Source organism: Cololabis saira, chromosome 10 (genome assembly GCF_033807715.1).
Source record: "Cololabis saira isolate AMF1-May2022 chromosome 10, fColSai1.1, whole genome shotgun sequence".
Lineage (NCBI taxonomy): Eukaryota > Metazoa > Chordata > Actinopteri > Beloniformes > Belonidae > Cololabis > Cololabis saira.
The window spans coordinates 5,212,841-5,238,324 of record NC_084596.1 but is presented as its reverse complement, the minus strand read 5'-3'; the positions used below and the strand labels follow the sequence as shown (position 1 = coordinate 5,238,324).

Genomic DNA, 25,484 nt, shown 5'->3' with positions numbered 1-25,484 from the left:
AGACTAATTTCTCACCAGTATCTGACTTGACTTCAAATCCTTCTGGTTGTTCTACAAACACTTCACAATCAATCGGGGCATGAAGGTATGCAGTCTTTACATCCATCTGATGTAGTTCTAAATCATACTGCGCTGCAAGCTGCATTAAGCTACGTACAGATGTCATATCAGCAGTAGGAGAAAAAGTTTCTTTAAAATCAATGCCAGCAACTTGACTGTAGCCTTTTGCCACGTATCTAGCTTTGTAAATAGTTTCTACAGGACTTTCCTTTACAGCATAAACCCACCTGCCCCCCACTGCATGTTTGCCCTCAGGTAAGGTGGTTAAGGTAAAGGTGTCATTCTCCTGCAAAGAACCCATTTCCTCCTTCATAGCTTTAGCCCATAATTCTGATTTTGAGGAGCTCATTGCTTCCTTCAATGTCTGGGGAACACCACATGCAACTCTATAGCAATAGTCAATAGTCATTTCCTGATCCTCGACACATTTTACCTCATGAGAAGAATCTGTATAGTACTGAGGAGTTCTCCTCTCTCTCTTTGGGTAACGTGTAATATGACTGCTTTCTCCCCCATCTGTGCTCACATTTGTGTCACTGGTCTCATCTTTTATTTCTTGTGGAGCTATTTGCACCAGGTCAGATTTTGGTAACTCCATGCCAACTCTCTCTCTAGACAAAACATGCTCCTCTATTTCTTCATCTGTCTGAGTATAGCATTCATTAGCTTTCTTTGTGATGAACTTCACCAGCCTGTTTTTCAGTATTCTTCCTGTGTCTGGATAAAAGACAAGATATGCAGGACTGTTTTTATCATAACCTACAAAAATCCCTTTGTCACAGCGTGCATCCAGCTTTTTCTTATCATGCTTGTAGGCATAGCATTCTGACCCAAAAATTCTCATTTGAGAGAGATCAGGCTTCTTTCCAGTTAACACAGTGTATGGAGTTTGCTTGAGCCGTCTGTTGTAACACCGATTACGAATAATTGCAGCAGCCTGAACTGCATAAGTCCACAACTCTTTTGGTAAATTACTCTCGATTAACATTCACCGGGCCATCTCAAATAAAGTCCTCCAACTTCTTTCAGCTGTCCCATTCTGATGGGGGGAATGAGGGGCTGATCTTTCATGTCTTATGGAATTTCTGCTGAGCAGTGACTGAAAATCACATGACGTAAATTCAGTTCCATTATCTGATCTTAAAGTTTTAATTTTACCATAAGGTGCAACATCAGCAATAAACTTTTCTGTACCTTTAACAGCATCACTCTTGGCTTTTAAGAAATAAGTAAAGATGGCACCAGAATAGTCATCAGTAAACGCTAAAGCATATCTAAACCCATCTTTAGCTACAGGCTGTACTGGTCCAGCCAGGTCTGCATGTACTAGTTCTAGAACACCCTTTGCTTTTTCATCCGGTTCTCAGTTTCTGCTCTGTGCAAATTTTCCTTGAATACACACTTCACATTTCATTTCAGACTTTTCAGATTTGTTCTTAATTTTCATACCCTTTGCAACACTCTCGAGACTCAACACATCACCGTAATTACAATGGCCTAAAATTTCATGCCACGTCTGGATGTCATAGCAACCATTGCAAACATCACTTAGGTCCTTAACTGTTTTCAGATAAAACAGTCTGTCAGACACATGAATGTCAAAAGCTGCACCATTTTTGTGAATGAGTCTGTTCTGACCTTCTTTGAAGATTACCTTTGCTCCTTGGGCAGTTGCCGCTTTGACGGAGAATATGTCCTGCGTAAACGACGGGACATACAGCGCGTCCGTCAGCAGCACATCCACAACTCTCCCGTTGATGTCTGTCAGATGAAACTTGGCAGTACCCCTTTTCTCCGCAACTCCGCTGGTTTTCACCCCATCAGCCAACTCCAGAACGTGACTCTGTGGCTTGAAGCTTGCGTCGAAAAACTCAAATCTGGTGATGTCTGTCACGATGTGCCTTGTTGCGCCAGAATCCACCATAAGGCCCCTCTCCTTCATCCTGCAGACAGGAGCGCCCTGGTCCACCATGAAAGCGAAGGTGTGGTCCTCTCCGTCCACTGCTTGTTTGGCTTTATCCTGCTTCTTCCGTCTGCAGTTTGCATCTCGATGCCCGGAACTCCTGCAGAAACTGCACCACCGTCTCTGATCTCTGCGCATCTCCGTGCTTTTTGCGCAGTCCCGCGCCATGTGTCCTTTCAGGCCGCAGGAATAACAGGTGATTGAGCTGACATCGGCTCTTCTCCTCTCACCAATTTTCATCACATTGTCCTCAGTTGAGCAGACAGCCGCAAATTTCTCCGTGCTTTCATAACTTCTCAACTTAGTCTTGAACTCCGCAAAGGTTAACGTTTCATCACTTTGCGTAACGTGCACAGAGAATGGCTTAAATGCCTCTGGCAGGCCCTTTAAAATCATGGCAGTCAGTAATCCATCGCTCAGAGTCTCTCCTGCATTTCGCAGTGCAGTGATCGCCGTCTCTGCGCGGATAATGTAGTCCGTAACACTCTCGTTGACGGCCTTCTGAAGAGATGTCAGTTCAGTGTACAAACTTATGACGCGCGGCTTCCCCGCGCCGGCATAATGATCTCTCAGGATTTTTAATGCTTTCCTGCCATCATCAGCAGCGTCTCTCATCACCAGGGACAAACTTTTGTCATCCAGGAACTGGATTAATTCAGCATACACCTGCTCATTCTTGTCGGCGTCCTCGTCCGCGTTCTCGTCACCGTCTCCAGGTGGTTCACCCAATATCGTGCTCTTGAGATCAATCAGGCGCAGGTGCGCCAGGAATTTCGTCTCCCATAACTCGTAGTTCTTTTCATCTCCGTCGAAACACAAACGGTTCCATCGGCTTCCAAAGTCCTTTCTGGGCCCATAACCTGTTGACGCTGCCATGTTTAAGGGCTGGAATGCCGATAGGAAACCATAACGGAGGAAATAACTCAGTCTCAATCATCCACTTCGTTTGACTGGCATATGCCGCTGCTCTCACTCTGCTGGAGCCGGCAAGCCGGAGTCATTTATTGACAATCATAAATCAAGAACACCTGTGTGACTCCACCCACTTCCGGTTAGTGTGGTCAATACAAGAACATAAACAAAAACATCCAACACTAACGCTGGGGGAGCTAAATAACAGGCTGGCAGTGGTTTTTGAACTCATTGGCAAGATGGAAAAGACCTTGGAGAAGTTGGAAGCTCGGCTTGGTGGGAATTGACCAGAAATTTGGCTGTTTGGAGTCGCCATTGATGAACCAAAGACTTAAGGCAGACGGAAAATTACTGCCCGTTTTTCAATACAATTCTTGATTCTACAATCTGACCTTGACAGAGCAGCTTGGCCGGCTGCTCCAGTCACAATCTCCCTGGAGGAATGAATAACAAGATGCTCTGCCCCCACTAGCCCTCCCCTTCCCAGGACATCTGTGGACCTGTATCAGAACTGTTCAGAACTGTGCTATGTTTAGAGAACTAACCTCTGCAACTTCTGTGTACAGAGCAGAATGGATCAGCAGTCCATCAACTTAACCTCTCAGTTACGTTGTCTCCATGGTGATTCCTCCTACCAGAAACAACTGGGGCCTCACATATTAACATAACCTGCTGTGAGTCCAGTTGGACACACGAGCTGCCATGCCAGTGCTAGAATTCATTCTTTTTTTTCCCTTTTCTTTCGCCCAACAGTCCCTTTATACAAGAAAGCTACGTCTAAAAGGACACCATCATGTGATCATCTTGTCATAAGTGCATGCAGCTTGCTCAGTGTCAGTATGGGACCCGTACTAAAGGTCAATTATCACCTCTACAAAAGGACACTAAGGTTCCTTCACTTAGGGAGGGAGATAGGAGAAGTTCAATAATACACACAATATTCTATCATTTAAAATAGGCACATGGGCTTGGTGAAATAACACAAAAAAGGGGAAAGGGTTTATGGACTACGGCTTACCAGCTGATCTCTTGGCATGAAAGAGGAGCAAGATGTGAGTTTTCAGCATTTACACATCATGCCGATGTTTGTCTTCAGGTAAAGGAATACAGTGTACTACAGTCTTGAATCTTTGCTACTTGGAGGAGAAAACCACAAAATGCATAATTTACTGGGGCTCGTCCAGGAATTGAACCCGGGACCTCTCGCACCCGAAGCGAGAATCATACTACTAGACCAACGAGCCATAAAACACACAACTGGCCAACAAAAACTCCATGTCATCAGAAGCAGGTGCTGTCATTAATGACATACCAAAGATGATGGTTCTGGAGGTTAAAAACAGCAATCAGTGAAATAAACAATAATAACAAAAGAAATCTGACAAAAACACCTGAAAAAGAAACATTATTTTGTCACAGCAGCTTGAAAATATGGTAACTTCCCCAAGCGTGTGCAAAACCTTGAGTTACAGTCTCCCAAACTAAGTAGAGACGTTCTAATTGAGTTCACACTTGGGGGGTAACTGACTGTCAGACACACCACGTAAAGAAATACACATTTGGTAAAGAAGAATTGGAGGAGTTCCCACCATGTGGCATGAGTGAAGAACAGCAAAGCATTAAAGTCATAAAACTGACTAGAATATAATTGATATAGCAAGCAGCATTTGTAGGAACACCAGACCAGATCAAGCTCCGCTGGAAGACGCTGGAAAAGGAGAACTACAGGACCAAGAAACAAAACGGTACCAGCGGGTCCGATTATCCTCCGTGCTGCTGTTATTGTTGTTGTTTTGGATTTGGATACAGGAAGAAGAAGCAGAAATGACGGGAATTACGTCATGACGTTCTCCGTGTGTCGCTGGTTTGATCCACATATCCCAAATGATTAATTAACATGTATACATGGATAACCCTGTTAGCTCATGCATGGAACTTATTGTGTCCTGCACCTTATTTCTATTTCAATTGTTGCTTTTAAAAAAAATAATAATAATATATACACATCTTAACATAAACAATATAATAATTATTCTATATACCATTTTATATACATACATTACTGGCTGGGTTCAAATAAAACAAAACCTGAAGGTAAAGTGTCATCTACCCTGGGCTAGTTTTAGCAATAAAAAGAAAGCAGTGACACTGAATTGGGATTCAGAAGATTCTCCTTCAGTCATGGCTGTCTGGCCTGATTCTAAATTACTGATCTGTGAGGGTTGAGGGTCTTTAAGATCCCCTTCATCGATATAAAGGTTTAAAATGAGATGGACACTGACTTTCCAATGACATTGATACACAGTTATTAAGTTTAAATACTGGAAAACTGAAGACTGACTTTTGCCAGACAGAAAGACTTCAATGGAAGAAAAACCTACAAAGTTTAAAGCAGAATTGAGCAGCATCTCCTGTCATGTTTTAGAGGAACAACCACTGAAAGTTCCTCCAGGACTCACTCCAGAAACACTCCAAACATGACCTGAGTAGCTCAGCTGGAAGAGCATCAGACTTTTAATCTGAGGGTCCAGGGTTCAAGTCCCTGTTCAGGTGGATTAACTGCTGGCAGCTGTTTCTGACTGTTAAGTAATGACATCATCATTTTCAATATTCATCTTAAACTAAAAAAAAAAAACAAATGGAGGAAAGACAGAAACAAAGTTCTCATGCAAGACCTCGGTATCTCAGATGTCGAGCATCACACTCTTAATCCGAGGGACCTGCATGTTTCCAAACAATAATGTAACAATGTTAATGGCAGCAAAGTGGGACTTGTTCACTCGGAGCCAGGACAAAAACTAGTGAAAGTCCAGATTAAAGATAAGGAGGAGGAAGCCGGAGAACAAGCTGCAGCAGAACAATGTGAGAGATGTCCGATCAGGGAGGAAGAAGAACAGGCTTCAGGCAGAAGGAGATCCAGATAGATGGAGGTCTCATCTTCCACCTCATTCATGGTTTTGCTACTGCTCCATCATCGTCTCCTACGGCACCAGGAGATGCTGGACCCGTCCACCTCCCACCTGTCTGTCTCTAGCATTCTCCTGGTACTTCACCGCATGTTTAGCTGAAACCCAGCTGCTATCTCCACTTCAACAAAACACAAACACCTTTTATGTGATTCTGATCAGAGTATTGTTGTCCATGTAGACATACGTGTTGACTGTTTGACTTCATTTTCATAAAGACTGCTAACTTTCCCCCAGCGTTAAGAGAACTCTTAACACCCTCATGTTTGCTGCGATGGCTGGGAATCAAACCCAGGTCAACTGCTTGGTAAGCAGCCATGCTGAGTGACCACTACACCACCAACGCTGCAGGAAAGAACCTGAAACTGCTGAATGAGACGTCACAGTTTTCCAGCATTACGACCAGATGAGCAGTCTCCATGTCAGGGAAAGTAACTATTTGATGATGTTTCTCCAATATCACAAGATACTTACCTCCATTTGTCCCTCAGCTTATACAACAACTTCTAGATTACCGTCTTCATGTTTGCAGGTATATTCAGTTAGACATGTGGAAACAGCATCCTCTTAGAAAGAGACCATAGACTTGGAGAGGTTTGTCATTGACATTTGAATGAACAGATCTCTCTCTTTGTACCCACTCCTGACTGGATCAAAGCTTTCTCAAGAACCCTGGCAGTGACGGTCAGCCAACGACTGTTCACTGATGACCAATAATCACCTCAATATTCATGAGGGCTGGTAAATGTGATGAGTTCAGTCTGCTTTCTACTGCTTAGGAAATGTCACATGAAGAACTTACTACACTGAGAAACATTGTAAGTGTTGACAAACAGTTTCCTCCCTAACGGAGGAGAAGACTTTATCCAACCGTGTGGAAAAACCAGAAGTTGAATACTTTTTCCCATCAAAGTACATGGTTTTAAACATTACAAGAGTTACATCCTTACCTTTGTCTTCATGAGTTTAAAGGCTCTGCTGGGATTTGAACCAGGATCTCCTGTTTACAAGACAGATGCTTTGACCAACTAAGCCACAGGGCCCTCAACACACGTCTTCAACTTGTTATAAAAACCCTGTTGACACAACAAGTTCATTCTACCTCTGGAGCAGCTTTATTTCACCTCACTGTGATATATTTAGTACACAAACCTGTTCCACTGCTGTCCTGGCTTTATGTGAAGTAACAGAGCTATGAAGGATGGTAACTTTTATACTTACCATATATGGTTACCTGCCTCCTAAGCGGTGATTGATTTATCTGATTGTTGGACAGTTCACCCAGGGCGCAAAAGTAGCCAGGACCAACTCTGAATTGTGCACGTTACCTAATGTATATTTCTGCTTATTTTTATTTTCAAGCAACAATTGAAATAGAAATAAGGTGCAGGACACAATAAGTTCCGTGCATGAGCTAACAGGGTTATCCCTGTATACATGTTAATTAATCATTTGGGATATGTGGATCAAACCAGCGACACACGGAGAACGTCATGACGTAATTCCCGTCATTTCTGCTTCTTCTTCCTGTATCCAAATCCAAAACAACAACAATAACAGCAGCACGCGGATAATCGGACCCGCTGGTACCGTTTTGTTTCTTGGTCCTGTAGTTCTCCTTTTCCAGCGTCTTCCAGCGGAGCTTGATCTGGTCTGGTGTTCCTACAAATGCTGCAATTATATCAATTATATTCTAGTCAGTTTTATGACTTTAATGCTTTGCTGTTCTTCACTCATGCCACATGGTGGGAACTCCTCCAATTCTTCTTTACCAAATGTGTATTTCTTTACGTGGTGTGTCTGACAGTCAGTTACCCCCCAAGTGTGAACTCAATTAGAACGTCTCTACTTAGTTTGGGAGACTGTAACTCAAGGTTTTGCACACGCTTGGGGAAGTTACCATATTTTCAAGCTGCTGTGACAAAATAATGTTTCTTTTTCAGGTGTTTTTGTCAGATTTCTTTTGTTATTATTGTTTATTTCACTGATTGCTGTTTTTAACCTCCAGAACCATCATCTTTGGTATGTCATTAATGACAGCTCCTGCTTCTGATGACATGGACTTTTTGTTGGTCAGTTGTGTGTTTTGTGGCTCGTTGGTCTAGTAGTATGATTCTAGCTTCGGGTGCGAGAGGTCCCGGGTTCAATTCCCGGACGAGCCCCAGTGAATTATGCAATTGGTGGTTTTCTCCTCCAAGTAGCAAAGATTCAAGACTGTAGTACAATGCTTTACCTGAAGACAAACATCAGCATGATGTGTGAATGCTGAAAACCTACATCTTGCTCCTCTTTCATGCCAAGAGATCAGCTGGTAAGCCGTAGTCCATAAACCCTTTCTCCTTTTTTGTGTTATTTCACCAACCCATGTGCCTATTTTAAATGATAAAATATTGTGTGTATTATTGAACTCCTTCTCCTATCTCCCTCCCTGAGTGAAGGAACCTTAGTTTCCTTTTGGAGAGGTGATAATTGACCTTTAGTCCGGGTCCCATACTGGCACTGAGCAAGCTGCATGCACTTATGACAAGATGATCACATGATGGTGTCCTTTTAGACGTAGCTTTCTTGTATAAAGGAACTGTTGGGGCGAAAGAAAAGGGAAAAAAAGAATAAATTGTAGCACTGGCATGGCAGCACGTGTGTCCAACTGGACTCACAGCAGGTTATGTTCATATGTGAGGCCCCAGTTGTTTCTGGTAGGAGGAATCACCATGGAGACAACGTAACTGAGAGGTTAAGTTGATGGACTGCTGATCCATTCTGCTCTGTACACAGAAGTTAGTGCTCTAAACATAGCACAGTGAGATGGCATGAAGCTGTTTCAGAGCTTTAACTACCTGCTTATTTTAATGAGTCTTCTTCATGGAGGTTCTGTGGCTTAGTTGGTCAAAGCACCTGTCTAGTAAACAGGAGATCCTGGGTTCAAATCCCAGCAGAGCCTCTAAACTCAAATGTCTTGAGATGCCTGAAAGATCACATATATCTCACTGCTGGTTCTGACAGTATTTCTCACACGCTTGCTTATTTATAGCAGCGTACTTTCTCAGAAGTACTCTTAGTGAATGTGGATGCTGTTTTGTCATTCTATTGGAGAACTTCTAATCTCTCTGTATTTTTGTAATAACTGGAGAGGATAGATAAACCAAAATGTCTTCTAAAGAGTGAATGTGAGCTAGGAGACCAGATGTAACTATCTGAAGGCTCTATAACCACAGAGGGACTTGAACCCTCAATCTTCTGATCCGAAGTCAGACGCCTTGTCCGTTAGGCCATGTGGTCCACAATTGTCTCCTCTTTCTCATTCCATTGTTGGGGAGAAAACACCAACATGGAGACGAGGTGACTGAGAGTTTAAGGTGAAGGACTGCTAATCCATCGTGTTCTGCACGTATGGGTTTGAATCCCATAGTTGTCATATTATCTTTAACATCACAACAATGTTTCAGTGATGTTAAAAGTCTCTTCTAAATCTGCTCCCTCCTTGACATATATGTCACACTAGACTTACTAGAAAAATAACCAACACCTTGATGTTTGTTTCAGATGTGACTGTACAGAGTTGTCTCTCTAACGAGGGAACTTCTCAGTTACCTCGTCTCCATGGTGATTTCTCTTACCAGAAACTACTGGGCCCACACATGCTAACGGTGATAAATAGAAAGTTTCTCCACAATATTGAACACTGTTTTTATCCAAAAGATTGTACCTAAAACAGAATAACTAAGGAGTGAAGGATCCTGTTATTTCATGGAGGGCGTGAATAACTTTTCAAAGGCTACCGCTGAAGTCCGAGTGGCCTATTGCACAAAGATCTCTGTACCAAGCTGTTCAGAGAGGTTATATTAGGCAAGTCCTTCCAGATAACAACGTTTATGATAATCCAGTGTTCATATCCTTATAAACTTTGTTATTGATGGAGGTAATCTGAAAGAAATCCTCACTGTTACTTTTGAATCAGGCTGAACATTTCTGATTGAATGGAGAACCCTCTGAATCATTAACTAAACGTTGTAGGACACATATCCTACTTTCTTGTGACTTCTTGTGAGGCCTGTAATTTTCATCACAGATATATTTCAACTATGAGAAACTAAATGAAAAAAAAAAAACATCTGAAAATCACATTGGCTGATTTTTAAAGAATGTATTTGCAAATTATAGTTGAAAATAAGTATTTGATCAATAACTAAAGTTAATCTCAATAATTTGTTAAACACCCTTTGTTGGCAATGACAGAGGTCAGATGTTTTCTGTAAGTCTTCACAAGGTTTTTTCTACGCTGTTGCTGGTATTTTGGTCCGTTCCTCCGTGATCTCCTCTAGAGCAGTGATTGGTCCGTTCCTCCATGATCTCCTCTAGAGCAGTGATTGGTCCGTTCCTCCATGATCTCCTCTAGAGCAGTGATTGGTCCGTTCCTCCATGATCTCCTCTAGAGCAGTGATCAGAATCAGAATCAGCTTTATTGAGTCAGTTTAGAAAACTGTTATTGACTTCGGATACACCGGCGGCGGCACTGATGGAATTATGCGCCTGTTTTCCAAAGGGTAACACTGGGATAGGGGGGGAGGAGAAAAAAAATACATCTTCACATTGAATATCATACAATACACAATATCAAGTTGCAAAAAAAACACCTCGCAGACACGAAGCACAGACGTCACAGGACTTGCATGTGGGTGATTGGGGGTGGGCAAGTCGGGGGGGGGGTGGTGGTCCCGGCACAGTTCATCCAAGTGAGGGCCGGGTTGCTGGCGCTCAAACCCGGACGTCCTTGTCGGGAGGGGCTGATAAGAGGGGAGCCAGGAAGGCGGTTGGATGGGGAGAGGGAGGTGTGTGTGTGTCAGTGTGTATGTGAGAGTCTGTAACGCGGTAAGACCGACGACCTTTCTCCCCGAGAGTAGCCAAGCGTCCTTGATGTTATTGAACAGCGGTACAGTTCTGGGAGTCAGGATCCTCAGATGTTTTGACGGGGGAGGGTTAGGTTGGGTGCAGAGCGTCATGTTTACATTCCTCCCGGGAGATTATAGCGGAGAGGCTTGCCAGCCGCTCCTTCAAGGCCAAAAACGAATCAACAATTTGCAGGCAGCTCGGTAATTTTCCGTCTGCTTTTTCTTCTGGATCCTCAATCGATCAATCAATAACTCCGCTCAGACGAATTTGTGATCAGTCCCCGCCAAGCCGGGTGCCCAGCTTCTCCAAGGTTTTCTCCATCTTGTTATAGAGCTCAAAGACCCCTGCTAGCCTACGATTCTGTTCAAGAATCGCATCCAGCTTGCGGCCCTGCTCTCCCAGCGTTACAGTCTGAGTGCTGAGCCCCGTGCTCAATCCTTCAGCAGCTTCGGGCAGCTCAGAGAGGGCCAGAACGGCCCCCGCGGCCTTCCGCGATTGTCGATAGGCCAGGAAGATCCCCACTCCAATTAGGAGAAATCCTGCTATCATAAATCCAATTATGAAGGCGTCCTCAACATCCTCGACAGATAAAATTTTGAGGCACAAAGGGCGCCAGTTCTTATAGGAGTCCATCGTATAGCCGGCAAAAAATGTTCCGTCGGGGCAGGAGGGCTCCCTTACCCCCTGGCTTCTTGTTGCAAAAATTTGGTCAATGGTACTGAGGGTCCAGTTAATCAATTCCATGATTGTAGAGTTTCAGAGGAGTGAAAAGGAGAGACTCTGAAGACAAGACAGGACAAAAAGCAGCAGGGCAGATAAGGGCAGGAGGGAGCAGAAAATGCGACCGCCTTCGCTGAGAGCCGGAAGAAGAAGAAGATTGGTCCGTTCCTCCATGATCTCCTCTAGAGCAGTGATTGGTCCGTTCCTCCATGATCTCCTCTAGAGCAGTGATTGGTCCGTTCCTCCATGATCTCCTCTAGAGCAGTGATTGGTCCGTTCCTCCATGATCTCCTCTAGAGCAGTGATTGGTCCGTTCCTCTATGATCTCCTCTAGAGCAGTGATTGGTCCGTTCCTCCATGATCTCCTCTAGAGCAGTGATGTTTTGGGGCTGTCGCTGGGAAACACAGACTTTCAACTCCCTCCAAAGGTTTTCTATGGGGTTGAGATCTGGAGACTGGCTAGGCAACTCCAGGATCTTGAAATGTTTCCTACGAAGCCACTCCATCGTTGCCCGGGCGATGTGTTTGGATCATTGTACTGCTGAAAGACCCAGCCACGTTTTATCTTCAATGTCCTGCTGATGGAAGGAGGTTTTCCCTCACAATCTCACCATACATGGCCCCATTCATTCTTTCCCTTACACGGATCAGTCGTCCTGGTTCCTTTGCAGAAAAACATCCCCAAACCATGATGTTTCCACCCCCGTGCTTCATAGTATGTTTGGTGTTCTTTGGATGCAACTCAGCTTTCTTTCTCCTCCAAACACGACAAGTTGTGTTTCCACCAAAAAGTTCTATTTTGGTTTCATCTGACCATATAACATTCTCCCAATCCTCTTGTGCATCATCCAAATGCTCTCTAGCAAACTTCAGACCTGGACATGTGCTGGATTAAGCAGGGGGAACGTCTGAGTCTCTGATCGTAGTGAGTTACTGATGGTTCCTTTGTTACTCTGGTCCCAGCTCTCTGCAGGTACTTCACTAGGTCCCCATGTGGTTCTGGGATCTTTACTCACCGTTCTAGTGATTATTTTTACCCCACGGGGTGAGATCTTGGAGCCCCAGATGGAGGGAGATTATCAGTGGTGACAGTCCTGGGCATTGCTCCCTCTACCAACCCCGGGAGGCTGCACTGAGCTCAGGTCTCCTCCTCAACCTGAGGATGATCATTCTTTATCACTGACACATATATCCTCATTTTTCAAATGTTTTCATGTAAAGCACTTTGAATTGTACATGGAATGTCTATTACAAATAAACCCCTCGCTTTATAAACTAATTAAATTCCTTTTGTTTAAAAGTCATCTTTATTTCTTCAAGGCAGGTGATCCTGCAGACGTGAATAATTTTTGTTCCACGTCAAAGTTAACAAAGAAACATACAATCTTTAAAATCTGAAACTTTTTAAGAGATTAACTGGTCACCAGTTTGGCCAGTATGGGGATTGAACCCATGACCTTGGCGTTATTAGCACCACGCTCCGACCTTCTGAGCTAACCGGCCTTCATGTGAACCTGTTCTTTTTTGTATGTATCTAGGTATGTGTATGTAGTGATCCAGGCCTTGTTTACAAAACCTTGAGTTACATGCACTGATACTTCAGTCGTTCTAAAATAGGACCATAATGCAACACCTGATTTATTCTTCTGCTTAAAACTGGCTCAATAATTAATAAAGTAGATTATTTATCAAATTGAATCTTCAAGATGAATTGATCAAAACGGGGCACCACCTGATGTAATCAGGAAAATGAAAACTAAACAGCAACACCAGTCTCAAACTAAGTTATTCTTCAGAATAATAGTGAAGGGGAGGGAGTCCGAGCACAGACCTTTGTAACCAGCAGTTGTGACAAATGTGTGTGAAATAAACACAAACAACTTCTCTCATTCAAATCAATCAGAATTTATTTGCACAAGTATGAAGAAGATGGTAAAACAACACTTCAGATAAATTCTGATGGCTAAACTACACAAAACAACAACTAACTAACATAAACACAAAACTTCCAATCATCTGCGCGTGCGTGCGTGCGTGCGTGCGTGCGTGTGTGTGTGTGAGAATCTTCAGAACAAGACAATTTAGAGCCTTTATTTTAAAATGGTTGGTTTTACTTCATCAGTTTGAGACATATTTTCATCCTCATCTTTTAAAAACATTTTGATGCAATGCATTTTCATCAACAGTAAGTGCAGTATGTTCATACATCCACTTTCTTGTTTGCAAAAAGCTCTGGATAGATTTCAGTTAATCTCTCACAGGAATCTCATGTATGAGAGGAAGTCTTAAGTAGCAGAGGATGGTTTCCATCCATCCACCTCTGGGTTATGGGCCCAGCACGCTTCCGCTGCTCCACTCTGCTGTTTAACCAGGATGTGACTCCGCCACACAGTCCGTGACTTTGGGGGACGGCGTCACTCCTTTCAAATCTTCTGACAGTGTCAAAAATCCTACAACTCTGTCAACTAACTAACCAGCTTAAATGACATCATGTGACCCAGCACAATTCTCTAAGCCACAGGGCCTCCATCTGCAATCCAGAAGGTGAACTCTACACTCTGAAGTTGAAAATCACTCATCTTGGAGCATTTGGAGCAATCCAGGATTTCCTTTGTACATGTGCCATTGAGTACTTTCTCTAACAAAACTTACACATTTAACAAAAGTTTCCATGAAGTAGAAAGTACAGTAGCTAAAGAAAAACTGAAAAAAATATGTTTGTTTGAATGAGAAACATTAGTCTGAGGTTTGTTCCTGTACTTATCTCACACCTAACCTGCCTGTTGTGATTTTCCTGCTAAAAAAGAGCTTTAAATCTTGTAAATCTTCCAGTGGATGATGCTTTGTTCACTGATAGCTCAGAGTTCAGGTCTGATGCTCGACATCTGAGATACCGAGGTCTTACATGAAAGCTTTGTTTCTGTCTCTCCCCCATTAGTTTTTTTTTTATTTGATAGGTTGAGATTAATCTTGAAAAGGATCAGGTTGTTTCTTTACAGTCAGGAACTGTGGTCATCAGATAATCACCTGAACAGGGACTTGAACCCTGGACCCTCAGATTAAAAGTCTGATGCTCTTCCAGCTGAGCTACTCAGGTCACATTTGGAGTGTTTTCTTTCCTCTTTTCTTCATGTCTTTACAAATATAAGGCATTTCAGAGGTTTTGAAAAGTCCTGGAGGAACTTTCAGTGGTTGTTCCTCCTAAACATGACAGGAAATGCTGCTCAATTCTGCTTTAAACTTTGCAGATTTTTCTTCCATTGAAGTTTTTCTGTCTGGAAAAAGTCAGTCTTCAGTTTTCCAGCATTTGAAGTAAAAATGTTTTAAAAACTGGGCTAAGATAGTTTATATTTTTATTTATACCACTATAGTCACTCTATTGTAAATGTTTTTGACATTCGTATATTTATATATTTTTTGTACATAACGAGACATGCCCTGTTCATTTTATTCTATTTTATTTCTTATTCTATTTGATATTTTCAACGTCTTGCTGCTCAGTTGTCTTACAATTGCCCCTCGGAGATAAATAAAGTTTTCTGAATCTGAATCTGAATCTAAACAGAAAAACATAATTTTCTGTTTAGCCCAGCGTCTTTATTAGGGATCAAAGTTAAACAGACCAGAGTGTCTACAATCCTGACAGTTTTCGGGTTCTGTAACAATGTGGAACGGACATTCATTCAAAATTAGATAGATAAATAAATACTTAAATTATGAAATATTCAATTAAGTAAATTAATATGACAATGACATAAATACAACATTAAGTTAATATATATTAATTGATGCTCCCACATCCAGCAGGAAGAACTTTGCACATCATGTAAAAGGGGGCAAAAAGGCCCTCGTGAGAAGAAAGAAAGAAAGAATAAAGAATAAAGAATAATTCCTACAGATACAATAGGGCCTTCACACTGTAAGTGCTCGGGCCCTAATTAAAGCTGCAAGCAGTGATGAACGGTCCTCCACCCTTGTGCACGTTCAGGCTGCAGTGGAAGCTTGTATGACTTGATGTAGATTCTTCAGGCCTGGACATTTAGTGGATGAAACCACCCACAACTCTCTATGTCAAACAGTTTGCATAACCCATGTCTTATAATAAAGCACCTGATATAATTTACAAAAAACATTAACAAAATGTTTTGATGACATTGATAGTTCAACCATGGTGGTGAAATGGAGAAATGACATGTAGCTTCATAAGACAAGAAAATCACATTGAAGGTTTCTTAACGAAACTTAATTCAAACATTCAATTCTTAAAGTTCTTCTAAGAGATGTGGACTGCTTGAGAGGGGGGTAAGACAGCATCTAGAGCACCTCTGGGAGAATCGCTTTTTAAGCCCGCCGTCGCCTCGTCCCGGACACAGACTGACAGCACGGCCCTGAAAGCCACTCACCAACCCGGCTCACCGCCCCGCTGCTCAGGAACTAACCTTTGACTCACTGTCCAGACCCGGAGCCACCCAAAGACCCGGCTCACCGTGCAAACCCGGGCACCCGCTGTTAAGCCCCCCCCCGACCGGCCACCGGAGTGAAAGAGCCAGCCCGTGGAGCTGGAGGACCAGGGCCCTGGTACCCTAAACACCCAGACGCTCTCGGTACCATGGACAGGACTCATGGACAGCACTCTGTCAGGTGCCACCACCACAATGTCAGACCACAATAACATCAGAAGTGGGTTCCATGGTGTAATGGTTAACATCAGCATGAGTCTTTGAGAGCAGCCAGGAGAAAACCTGCAGTATCCATCTTACTGTCAAGAATTGTAGTTTTTTACAGGATTTTATTTTTATGCCCGCCGTTCTCAAAGCATGTCTGTTTCCGTAGTGTAGTGGTTATCACGTTCGCCTCACACGCGAAAGGTCCCCTGTTCGAAACTGGGCGGAAACATGTATGACTTTGCAATAACATTATTTGGACTTGGAAAACCACTCCAGTCCTTTCCTTGGTGCACAGGACAGGAAGGTCGACCATCTCTTTCTGTTGCAGTTCCACAACTGACCAAAAGCCAGTCATTCTCCATTAACGTACACTAGCTCCACCACCAGACCCCAGCAGCAGAGGTTCTGAGAGGGGGTCCCCGGAGGTGCGGGGAACCCCGGACCAGCTGGACCAGAGCCTCGCGGCAAACCGAGCCGAGACTCGCGGGGCTTCACCTGCATTCCTGTCGCGCTGAGGCTGTGGAGAGCCGAGAATCGCGGACCGATATAAAGGTTTAAACGGAGGTGGACACTGACTTTCCAATGACATTGGTACACAGTTATTCAGTTCCTGCAATCAGGAAGTTCTTTGGGCAAATAGTTGTCCTTGTTATTATACATTGGTCTCTGTGTGGGAAACATCAGAAGAACTTGGTTTTCTGCTGATGAGAAGTTACTCTAGTGTCTTGGGTTTTACTTTTCTCTATTCCTCTCATTCTTTCCTACTAACCCCTGCACACACACACACACACACACACACACACACACACACACACACACACACAAACTGACACACGTATATAATCTAAACTTTGTGTTAGTTGTTGTTTTTGTGTTGTTTAGCATCAGAATTTATCCCAGTATTGTTTCACGATCGTTTAACACTTGTGTAAATAAATTCTGATTAATTTGAATGAGAGAAGTTGTTTGTGTTTATTTTATACACATTTGTCACAGCTGCTGGTTGCAAAGGTCTGTGCTCGGACTCCTTCCTTTACTGTTATTCTGTAACCCCCCCGGCAACAGGCTGGAATAACAGCTACTTTGAGACTGATTTTGCTGTTCAGTTATTATTTACTGATGAGTCAGGTGGTGCCCTGTTTTGATTGATTCATTTAGATAATTCATTTTCATTATTAATTATTAATAACTCTCTACTCTCTGAACCAGCACTCCCTTTGTTGCGCAACACTGTGATGCATTAAAGTCCTGCATGTTTCAGTCTGAACAAATTACTTTCATGTGAATGTTAAAATGTAAATGTGGACTTTTATGAAAATCCATCTGGTTACACCTTTAAATGCTGCATTAAGTCTGTTCATGTGAAATGTATAAGAATTATAAACTATAAAATAATTAATCTGTCTGAAGTGAAACCTAAATTACATTTATTATTATTATTATTTCTGAATACGAGTTGAGGTAAAAAGTTGTTTACTTCTAAACTGAAGTCTGATATAAAAGGGTTAAATCCAGAGTTCGTCCTCTTCCTGTAATCTGATGCTGATGAACCTCCCTCTTCTTCCTGCTCTCAAACGCAGCAGATTAAGTCTGACCACATGTTTCCCAGTTCGAAGATTAGTTTCATGTTTGAGGAAGTAAAACTGTCTCAGTCTCAGTTATCGAGAGGAGAAATGGCGCAGAAAGGAGATCAGCTGGACCAGGAAACCTTTTCTTGTTCAATCTGTTTGGAGGTTTTAAAGGATCCGGTGACTATTCCCTGTGGACACAGTTACTGTATGAACTGTATTAACAACTTCTGGGATGAAGGAGAGAAGAAAATCCCCAGCTGTCCTCAGTGTAGACGGACTTTCACTCAGAAACCTGAGCTGGTGAAAAACACCATGTTAGCAGCTTTAGTGGAGCAGCTGAAGAAAACTGAACTCCGAGCTCCTCCTGCTGATCACTGCTATGCTGGACCTGGAGATGTGGCCTGTGATTTCTGCTATGGGAGAAAACTGAAAGCTGTCAAGTCCTGTTTGGCGTGTCTGGCCTCTTACTGCCAGAAACACTTTCAACCTCACCATGATTCATCTACATTCAAGACACACAAGCTGGTGGATCCCTCCAAGAACCTGCAGGACAACATCTGCCCCCGTCACGGTGAGGTGATGAAGATGTTCTGTCGTACTGATCAGAATCTGTTATCCCTGCTCTGTGGATGAACATAAAGGCCACGACGCAGTCTCAGCTGCGGCAGAGTAATGTAACGTAGAGTGGGATGGGGGGGCAGTCCTTAGTAGTCGGGGGGGGGGGGGGGGGATCGGGGCCTTGTTGACGAGGACAGCTGCGGATGGGAAAAAACTGTTTTTATGGCGTGAGGTTTTGGTCCTGATGGACCGCAGCCTCCTGCCAGAGGGAAGAGTCTGAAACAGTTTGTGTCCGGGATGGGAGGGATCTGCTGCAATCTTTCCTGCACGCTTCAGGGTCCTGGATGCGTGCAGGTCCTGGAGAGATGGAAGATTGCAGCCAATCACCTTCTCTGCAGAGCTCTTCTCTGCAGAGCGGATGATACGCTGCAGCCTGCTCCTGTCCTTCACAGTACCAGACGGTGATGGAGGAGGTGAGGATGGACTCAATGATGGCCGTGTAGAACTGCACCATCATTGTCTTTGGCAGGTTGAATTTCTTCAGCTGCCGCAGGAAGTACATCCTCTGCTGTGCTTTTTTGGTGAGGGAGGTGATGTTCAGCTCTCACTTGAGGTCCTGGGTGATGATGGTCCCCAGGAAGCGGTAGGACTCCACAGTGTCTGCTTGGGAGTCACACAGGGTGAGGGGGGCAGGTGGGGCTGCGTTCCTCCTGTAGTCCACTATCATCTCCACTGTCTTTAGAGCGTTGAGCATCTCATTAATAAGGTCATTAATATCCCAGTAAATTAAAGTTTTATTCTAAAGAGTTGAACCGCGTGGATTCAATATTCAGTTCCAGGAAAGACAAAACAAACACAACTTGTGTGTCTGAAATGAATCGTAGAGAAAACACTGTTCTTGTTCCTCTGATTGATCGGAGGGGTTTTTGGGAGGAAAACGCTTCAATACTCCTCATTGAACGGCTGATCAGTGAATGTTGAAATGTTGATTCTTTAGAGGAAATAGAACTTCTTGTGGGGTGGTTTTGATCACTAAGTGGTTTTCTTTATTTCATTTTTTTAGATACCGTTGCTGCCGTTTGTCAATCCAAACTCAAAGGTCAGCTGCAGAAGAAGCACCAGCATGTGTTTGAGGGGATCATTAAAGCAGGAAAGACAACCCTTCTGGAGCAGATCTACATGGATCTCACAGAGGGAGGAACCGGAGAGGTCAACGAAGAACTTGAAGTCAGACAGATTGAAGCAGCTTCCAGGAAACCAGACGGAGCAGAAACAACCATCAGACAGGAAGACATCTTTAAACCCCCACCTGGAAGAGGAGGACCAATCAGAATGGTGATGACGAAGGGAGTGGCCGGCATCGGGAAAACAGTCCTAACACAGAAGTTCAGTCTGGACTGGGCTGAAGGCAGAACCAACCAGGACATCCAGTTCCTGCTTCCATTCACCTTCAGAGAGCTGAATGTGTTGAAAGAGAGAAAGTTCAGCTTGGTGGAACTTGTTCATGGATTCTTCTCTGAAATCAAAGGAATCTGCAGCTTTGAAGAGTTTCAGGTCGCATTCATCTTTGATGGTCTGGATGAGAGTCGACTTCCTCTGGACTTCCACAACAATGACGTCCTGACTGATGTTACAGAGCCCACCTCAGTGGATGTGCTGCTGACAAACCTCATCAGGGGGAACCTGCTTCCTTCTGCTCGTCTCTGGATCACCACACGACCCGCAGCAGCCAATCAGATCCCTCCTGAGTGTGTTTCCATGATGACAGAGGTCAGAGGGTTCACTGACCCACAGAAGGAGGAATACTTCAGGAAGAGGTTCAGAGATGAGGAGCAGACCAGGAACAGGATCATCAACCACATCAAGACATCACGGAGCCTCCACATCATGTGCCACATCCCAGTCTTCTGCTGGATCACTGCTACGGTCCTGGAGAATGTCCTGGAAACCACAGAGGGAGGGAAGCTGCCCAAAACCCTGACTGAGATGTACATCCACTTCCTGGTGGTCCAGGCCAAACTGAAGAAGGTCAAGTATGATGGAGGAGCTGGGACAGATCCAGACTGGAGTCCAGAGAGCAGGAAGATGGTGGAGTCACTGGGAAAACTGGCTTTTGAGCAGCTGCAGAAAGGAAACCTGATCTTCTATGAACCAGACCTGAGAGAGAGTGGCATCGATGTCAGAGAGGCTTCAGTGTACTCAGGAGTGTTCACCCAGATCTTTAGAGAGGAGAGCAGCCTGTACCAGGACCAGGTCTTCTGCTTCATCCATCTGAGTGTTCAGGAGTTTCTGGCTGCTCTTCATGTCCATCAGACCTTCATCAAATCTGGAGTCAACCTGCTGGAGGAACAAAATAACATCTTCTGGTGGTTTAAAATAAGAGCAGAGAATCAGCTCTATCAGACAGCTGTGGACAAGGCCTTACAGAGTCCAAACGGACATCTGGACTTGTTCCTGCGCTTCCTCCTGGGTCTTTCACTGGATACCAATCAGACTCTCCTACGAGGTCTGTTGGAACCAAAACAAAGAAGTTCACAGAGCAATCAGAAAACAGTTAAATACATCAAGAAGAAGATCAGTAAGGATCTGTCTGCAGAGAGAAGCATCAACCTGTTCCACTGTCTGAATGAACTGAACGCTGGTTTTCTGGTGGAGCAGGTCCAATGGTCCGTGAGTTCAGGACGTCACTTCACAGATAAACTGTCTCCTGCTCAGTGGTCGGCTCTGGTCTTCATCTTACTGTCATCAGAAGATCTGGAGGTGTTTGACCTGAAGAAGTTCTCAGCTCCAGAGGAGGCTCTACGGAGGCTGCTGCCGGTGGTCAAAGCCTCCAAGAAAGTTCTGTAAGTACCAACAGACACATGTTGGACCTCTGGAGTGGAGGGTAGTTTCTGACTACGTCTGGTTTCCAGATTTCATGTTTTCTTCACTTGTTTTGGTCTTTTTTTCAGCACAACCTCACATGAGTGAGTTTACACTGGTTCTATCATTTCCAGTGACTTTAATGACACATTGGACCTAAAATCACACACGCATGAACTCTGACAAGGAAACCCTTTCATTTCTGTTTGTACTGGGGGGCAGGATGAGCTGAAGACCAGCAGAACAGTTGGAGACACAACTAGATTTTCTTCCATCACAGTGAAATAACCTGGTTGTTGTTATTTTCTTCCGTCTGCAGGTTGAGTGGCTGTAACCTCTCAGGGAAGATCTGTCCACTTCTGTCCTCAGTTCTCAGCTCTCAGTCCTCCAGTCTGACAGAACTGGACCTGAGCAACAACCGCCTGCAGGATTCTGGACTGAAGAAGCTGTGTCCTGGACTGGAGAGTCCACACTGTCACCTGGAGTCTCTCAGGTCAGGAATCATTCAAGTCTTTTCCAGTTCCAGTGAAAATGCTGCTAAACATGTTTGCAGCAGGACACTTGAGCAGAGAACATGAAGCAGATCTGTGTTGTGTTGTCTGTCTGCAGGCTGTCAGGCTGTCTGATCTCAGAGGAAGGAAGTTCTTCTCTGGTCTCAGCTCTGAGCTCCAACCCCTCCCACCTAAGAGAGCTGGACCTGAGTAACAACGACCTGCAGGATTCAGGACTGAAGAAGCTGTGTCCCGGACTGGAGAGTCCACACTGTCACCTGGAGTCTCTCAGGTCAGAATCCACCAAGTGTTCAACTGCTGACCGTTTTGGATTGTTGATATGTTTCTGCTGATCCTCTGACTTTTCCTTCAGCGCCATCATCAGGTGAACACGAGGACAGAGTCAGCTTTAGTCTCAGAGCAGTTCTCTCAGAGTCTCTGCATGTGTGTTGTGTTGTGTGTCTGCAGGCTGTCAGGCTGTCTGATCTCAGAGGAAGGAAGTGCTTCTCTGGTCTCAGCTCTGACATCCAACCCCTCCCACCTGAGAGAGCTGGACCTGAGCTACAACCATCCAGGAGAGTCAGCAGGGAAGCTTCTGTCTGGACTGGAGGATCCCCGCTGGAGACTGGACACTCTCAGGTATGGACACTCTCAGGTATGAACACACTGCTGGGGGGGTTATACGATGGTGGTCATGGTGGCACAGGTGTGGGGGTTTTCCTCCACCTCAGGTGATTGCTCAGGGGTGTGGTGGGATGTAACGGATATGGGAGTGCCCAATAGGTAATGGGGGACTGATCTGATCTGACCCCTCTCCTCTTTTCAGGGTGGAGCCTGCTGGACAACGATGGTTGACACCAGGTATGAGGAAGTGTAAGTGTGTTTTCATTTCATTCACACATTCAACCATCTTCACACTGACACGTAACTCATTCATGAGTCCATCAATGATCAATGACAGATCAATAATAACTGCAGCTGGGTTGTTTGTTGTCTCCATCAGATTCCTGTCAACTCACCATCGACACAAACACAGTCAACAACTGCATCAAACTGTCTGACAACAACAGGAAGATGACACGTGTGGAGGAGCATCAGTCATATCCTGATCATCCAGACAGGTTTCATTCCTGGTACCAGCTGCTGTGTAGAGAAGTTCTGACGGGTCGGTGTTACTGGGAGGTCCAGTGGTGCGGACCTGTTTCTGTATCAGTGAGTTACAGAAGAATCAGCAGGAGAGGAAACTCTGGTGTCTGTTGGTTTGGAAGAAACGATCATTCCTGGAGTCTGGACAGTTCAGCTGGTGGGTACCGTGTCTGTCACCATTACACAGAAACATCCATCATCTCCTCATTTCCAGATTCAGTCTCTGGCAAAGTAGCAGTGTACGTGGACGTTCCTGCTGGAACTCTGTCCTTCTTTGAAGTCGTCTCTGACAGACTGATCCACATCCACACCTTCAACACCGCCTTCACTGAACCTCTCTATGCTGGATTTAGACTAGGGTCCTGGGCTGGTTCCTCAGTGTCTCTGTCTCCAGTTTAGTCTCAAGAGTCTCCTGTCAGAGAAACTGTCTCTGTTGGATCCTGGACTTGGACTCTGGTTCTGGTTCCTCAGTGTCTCCACGATGGTGGTGTTGGACCACATCCAGTGATCATGTGGACTGTTATAAGTGTTTATGAACATTTTGTGAATGTATATTCAAACTTTGAAATCCTGATCAACCCCAGCCTGAAATCAGCTTGAACCAGCCTCCTAAAATGGTCGCCTTGTTGAAAACTCCAAAGACCAGCGTGCTTTCGTGGGGGGGGCGGCACCTAAAAGCGGCGCTCACCCAATCACGGGCCAGGGGCTGATGACGTCACCCAGCCCGCGGAGCGCAAATCGGTGCTTCAAGAACAAGACTTTCTCTCGACTCTACAGCCAGCGAGCCGGGACGGACGCGTTTTGCTGTCCAGCAGCTTTTTAAGAGCTGTGGGGGGGGTTCAAGGAGCCGTCGGGGCCCGCGTGAACGGGCCGGGCGTAAGATCCGATACCAGAGCGCTGCGCTCTGGACTCTGTCTTCCTGCCTAAATCCTTTCTTTTTCTCCGAGCCCTGTCCTCTACTCAGGACGACCGCTCCGGGAGCCAGAACCCGCCAGGAGCTCCAGCCTTGGACCGCGAGGCCCTCCCGCAGCCCGGCGACACACACACGGGACGAGCCGACGTTCCGAAGGGAGGAACCGGCCCCCGTGCGCAACGAGGCAGCTGTAGAGGCCGCAGGACCAGTTAGAGCCGGTGTGAGGTTGCTCCAGCCACTGTTCACTTTTTCTTTGAAGTTAGGAGCAGGAGAGAGACTGAGCGGCCGCTGAAACTGAGGATCCCCGCCAGAAAAGCGATCGGCGCTGGGTTCAAAGCCGACCCGACGTGAGCCGAGAGACTGACTGGGAAAACTCCTGCAGGGCCGCGCCCGCAGGCGACGGAGCCTGCAGCTTCAGATCCGGACTCCCGAGGACGCGTGAGGCTGTGTTTTGGGGGCGATCAGGTCACTTAAACGGTTTAGAGCTGAATTTATGTTTGATGAAATTATTATGTGCATATTACGGTTGTTTGTTCATTTGGTGGCGCCGTTTCGCCAGGACCGGGATTACCATCCGGTCTAAATTGCACGTGGCTTAAAGAGGGTTCCGCCATCTTTAAATACCACAGGAGATGGTCGTTGATATCATGTTTGTTATCGCTTGATTTCTTTTTCATTCCATGCATTTAACTTTCATTTCATTTTTATTGATTGTTGTTTTTCTTAATTAATGGTTTTATGATAATGTAGTGCGCCATCAGGATTTATTTGGGTATTTATTTACATCTGCTTTGATACCCGTATGTAAATACATTCTGATTGATCTGTAATGAGTTTGTGTGTTGTTTCATACAATTTTGGTCACAAGTGATTGTTTTGACAGAGTCAGCGCTCAAATCTCCCCCTTCAATTACATAGGCATAGACCTTAATTTCTAAGACTGATTTTCTGCTGTGAAAAGTTATCATTTCCCTGCTTAAGGAACAGGGTGGTGCCCGGAGAAGTTTTTATCATTTTGATCATTCAATTTGATAAATAGTCGACTTTATTAATTATTAATAATTCTTGAATAACATTATTAATAACCTTCGATAACTGATCAGCTAAAGCTCCTGTTGCACAATAGTGGTGATGATGAAGGTGATGATGATGGTGATGATGAAGAAGAAGGAGATGATCACTGTTTATCTTTAGTTTTTTGGTTTATTGTATTTTTTTTTGATCTTTTTCACATTTAAACATTAAATAAAATGTACTGGATTGTTGATGTTTGATCATGAATTAGATTTGTATCTCATTATTCTTGTTTTATTCTTGATTCTGTATCTAAATGTTTTCATTTTTGACTTCACGTTTAGATTCTTAGGGCCCGATTTACTAAAGGTTTGCGTGTGTTAAAACGTGTGCAAACTTGACAGCACCCGCAAACCAAAGTGCCAGCTGATCTACTAACAGCGTGCAAAGATGACTGCGTCTCTGAAATGCGCAAAATTGCACACGCAATTCAGTTAGTACTTTTGCCCTGATGAATAATCAATATGGGGCGTACCTGGCAGAAATCCTAAATACTGGGAGGGGAAGATGCAAATTGCTCCATTTACCACGCGCAATGAGATTTACCAAGCCTGAAAGTAATTGCGCGTATTGTGATTGCGTCTGTATTTAATACGTTTGAAAGGAAGGTGCTAATCTGCTGCTGCCGTTATTGTGGCAAGGAGGCGACATCCAAAATCAAAGAATACGCAGAGAGAGAGTCTTTATTCTG

The 25,484-nt window shown here is 44.4% G+C and overlaps 2 protein-coding genes and 10 non-coding genes across 12 annotated transcripts; 6 read left to right on the top strand and 6 right to left on the bottom strand.

The window, feature by feature from the left end:
- Positions 1 to 4,107: 4,107 nt before the first annotated feature.
- Positions 4,108 to 4,179, bottom strand: trnap-cgg (transfer RNA proline (anticodon CGG)). The gene has a single exon. It is a non-coding gene; the product is annotated as a tRNA-Pro (tRNA).
- Positions 4,180 to 5,415: 1,236 nt separating this feature from the next.
- trnak-uuu (transfer RNA lysine (anticodon UUU)) lies at positions 5,416 to 5,488 on the top strand. Its single transcript has one exon. It is a non-coding gene; the product is annotated as a tRNA-Lys (tRNA).
- A 683-nt stretch (positions 5,489 to 6,171) lies between these two features.
- trnag-acc (transfer RNA glycine (anticodon ACC)) lies at positions 6,172 to 6,247 on the bottom strand. Its single transcript has one exon. It is a non-coding gene; the product is annotated as a tRNA-Gly (tRNA).
- A 624-nt stretch (positions 6,248 to 6,871) lies between these two features.
- Positions 6,872 to 6,944, bottom strand: trnat-ugu (transfer RNA threonine (anticodon UGU)). Its single transcript has one exon. It is a non-coding gene; the product is annotated as a tRNA-Thr (tRNA).
- Positions 6,945 to 7,991: 1,047 nt separating this feature from the next.
- trnap-cgg (transfer RNA proline (anticodon CGG)) lies at positions 7,992 to 8,063 on the top strand. Its single transcript has one exon. It is a non-coding gene; the product is annotated as a tRNA-Pro (tRNA).
- A 705-nt stretch (positions 8,064 to 8,768) lies between these two features.
- trnat-agu (transfer RNA threonine (anticodon AGU)) lies at positions 8,769 to 8,842 on the top strand. The gene has a single exon. It is a non-coding gene; the product is annotated as a tRNA-Thr (tRNA).
- A 265-nt stretch (positions 8,843 to 9,107) lies between these two features.
- On the bottom strand, positions 9,108 to 9,180 carry trnar-ucg (transfer RNA arginine (anticodon UCG)). The gene has a single exon. It is a non-coding gene; the product is annotated as a tRNA-Arg (tRNA).
- A 3,760-nt stretch (positions 9,181 to 12,940) lies between these two features.
- On the bottom strand, positions 12,941 to 13,014 carry trnai-aau (transfer RNA isoleucine (anticodon AAU)). Its single transcript has one exon. It is a non-coding gene; the product is annotated as a tRNA-Ile (tRNA).
- Positions 13,015 to 14,535: 1,521 nt separating this feature from the next.
- On the bottom strand, positions 14,536 to 14,608 carry trnak-uuu (transfer RNA lysine (anticodon UUU)). The gene has a single exon. It is a non-coding gene; the product is annotated as a tRNA-Lys (tRNA).
- Positions 14,609 to 16,334: 1,726 nt separating this feature from the next.
- Positions 16,335 to 16,407, top strand: trnav-cac (transfer RNA valine (anticodon CAC)). Its single transcript has one exon. It is a non-coding gene; the product is annotated as a tRNA-Val (tRNA).
- Positions 16,408 to 17,851: 1,444 nt separating this feature from the next.
- LOC133451758 (E3 ubiquitin-protein ligase TRIM65-like) lies at positions 17,852 to 21,795 on the top strand. Its single transcript, XM_061730899.1, has 3 exons — positions 17,852 to 18,320; positions 19,371 to 19,778; positions 21,779 to 21,795. The coding sequence occupies exons 1-3, from the start codon at positions 17,852 to 17,854 to the stop codon at positions 21,793 to 21,795; spliced, it is 894 nt and encodes a 297-aa protein (XP_061586883.1).
- A 550-nt stretch (positions 21,796 to 22,345) lies between these two features.
- LOC133451757 (neoverrucotoxin subunit alpha-like) lies at positions 22,346 to 23,394 on the top strand. The gene is made up of 3 exons (XM_061730898.1): positions 22,346 to 22,443; positions 22,487 to 22,533; positions 22,664 to 23,394. Exons 1-3 carry the CDS (start codon positions 22,346 to 22,348, stop codon positions 23,203 to 23,205), a joined length of 687 nt encoding a protein of 228 aa, XP_061586882.1. The 3' UTR covers positions 23,206 to 23,394.
- The last annotated feature ends 2,090 nt before the right edge of the window (positions 23,395 to 25,484 follow it).

Coding starts and splice junctions, on each gene's coding strand:
- LOC133451758 (XM_061730899.1), top strand. CDS start 17,852: ATGGCGCAGAAAGGAGATCAGCTGGACCAGGAAACCTTTTCTTGTTCA. Junction 18,321..19,370: donor CAACATCTGCCCCCGTCACG/GTGAGGTGATGA, acceptor TCATTTTTTTAG/ATACCGTTGCTGCCGTTTGT.
- LOC133451757 (XM_061730898.1), top strand. CDS start 22,346: ATGGTGGTCATGGTGGCACAGGTGTGGGGGTTTTCCTCCACCTCAGGT. Junction 22,444..22,486: donor GATATGGGAGTGCCCAATAG/GTAATGGGGGAC, acceptor TCCTCTTTTCAG/GGTGGAGCCTGCTGGACAAC. Junction 22,534..22,663: donor GACACCAGGTATGAGGAAGT/GTAAGTGTGTTT, acceptor TGTCTCCATCAG/ATTCCTGTCAACTCACCATC.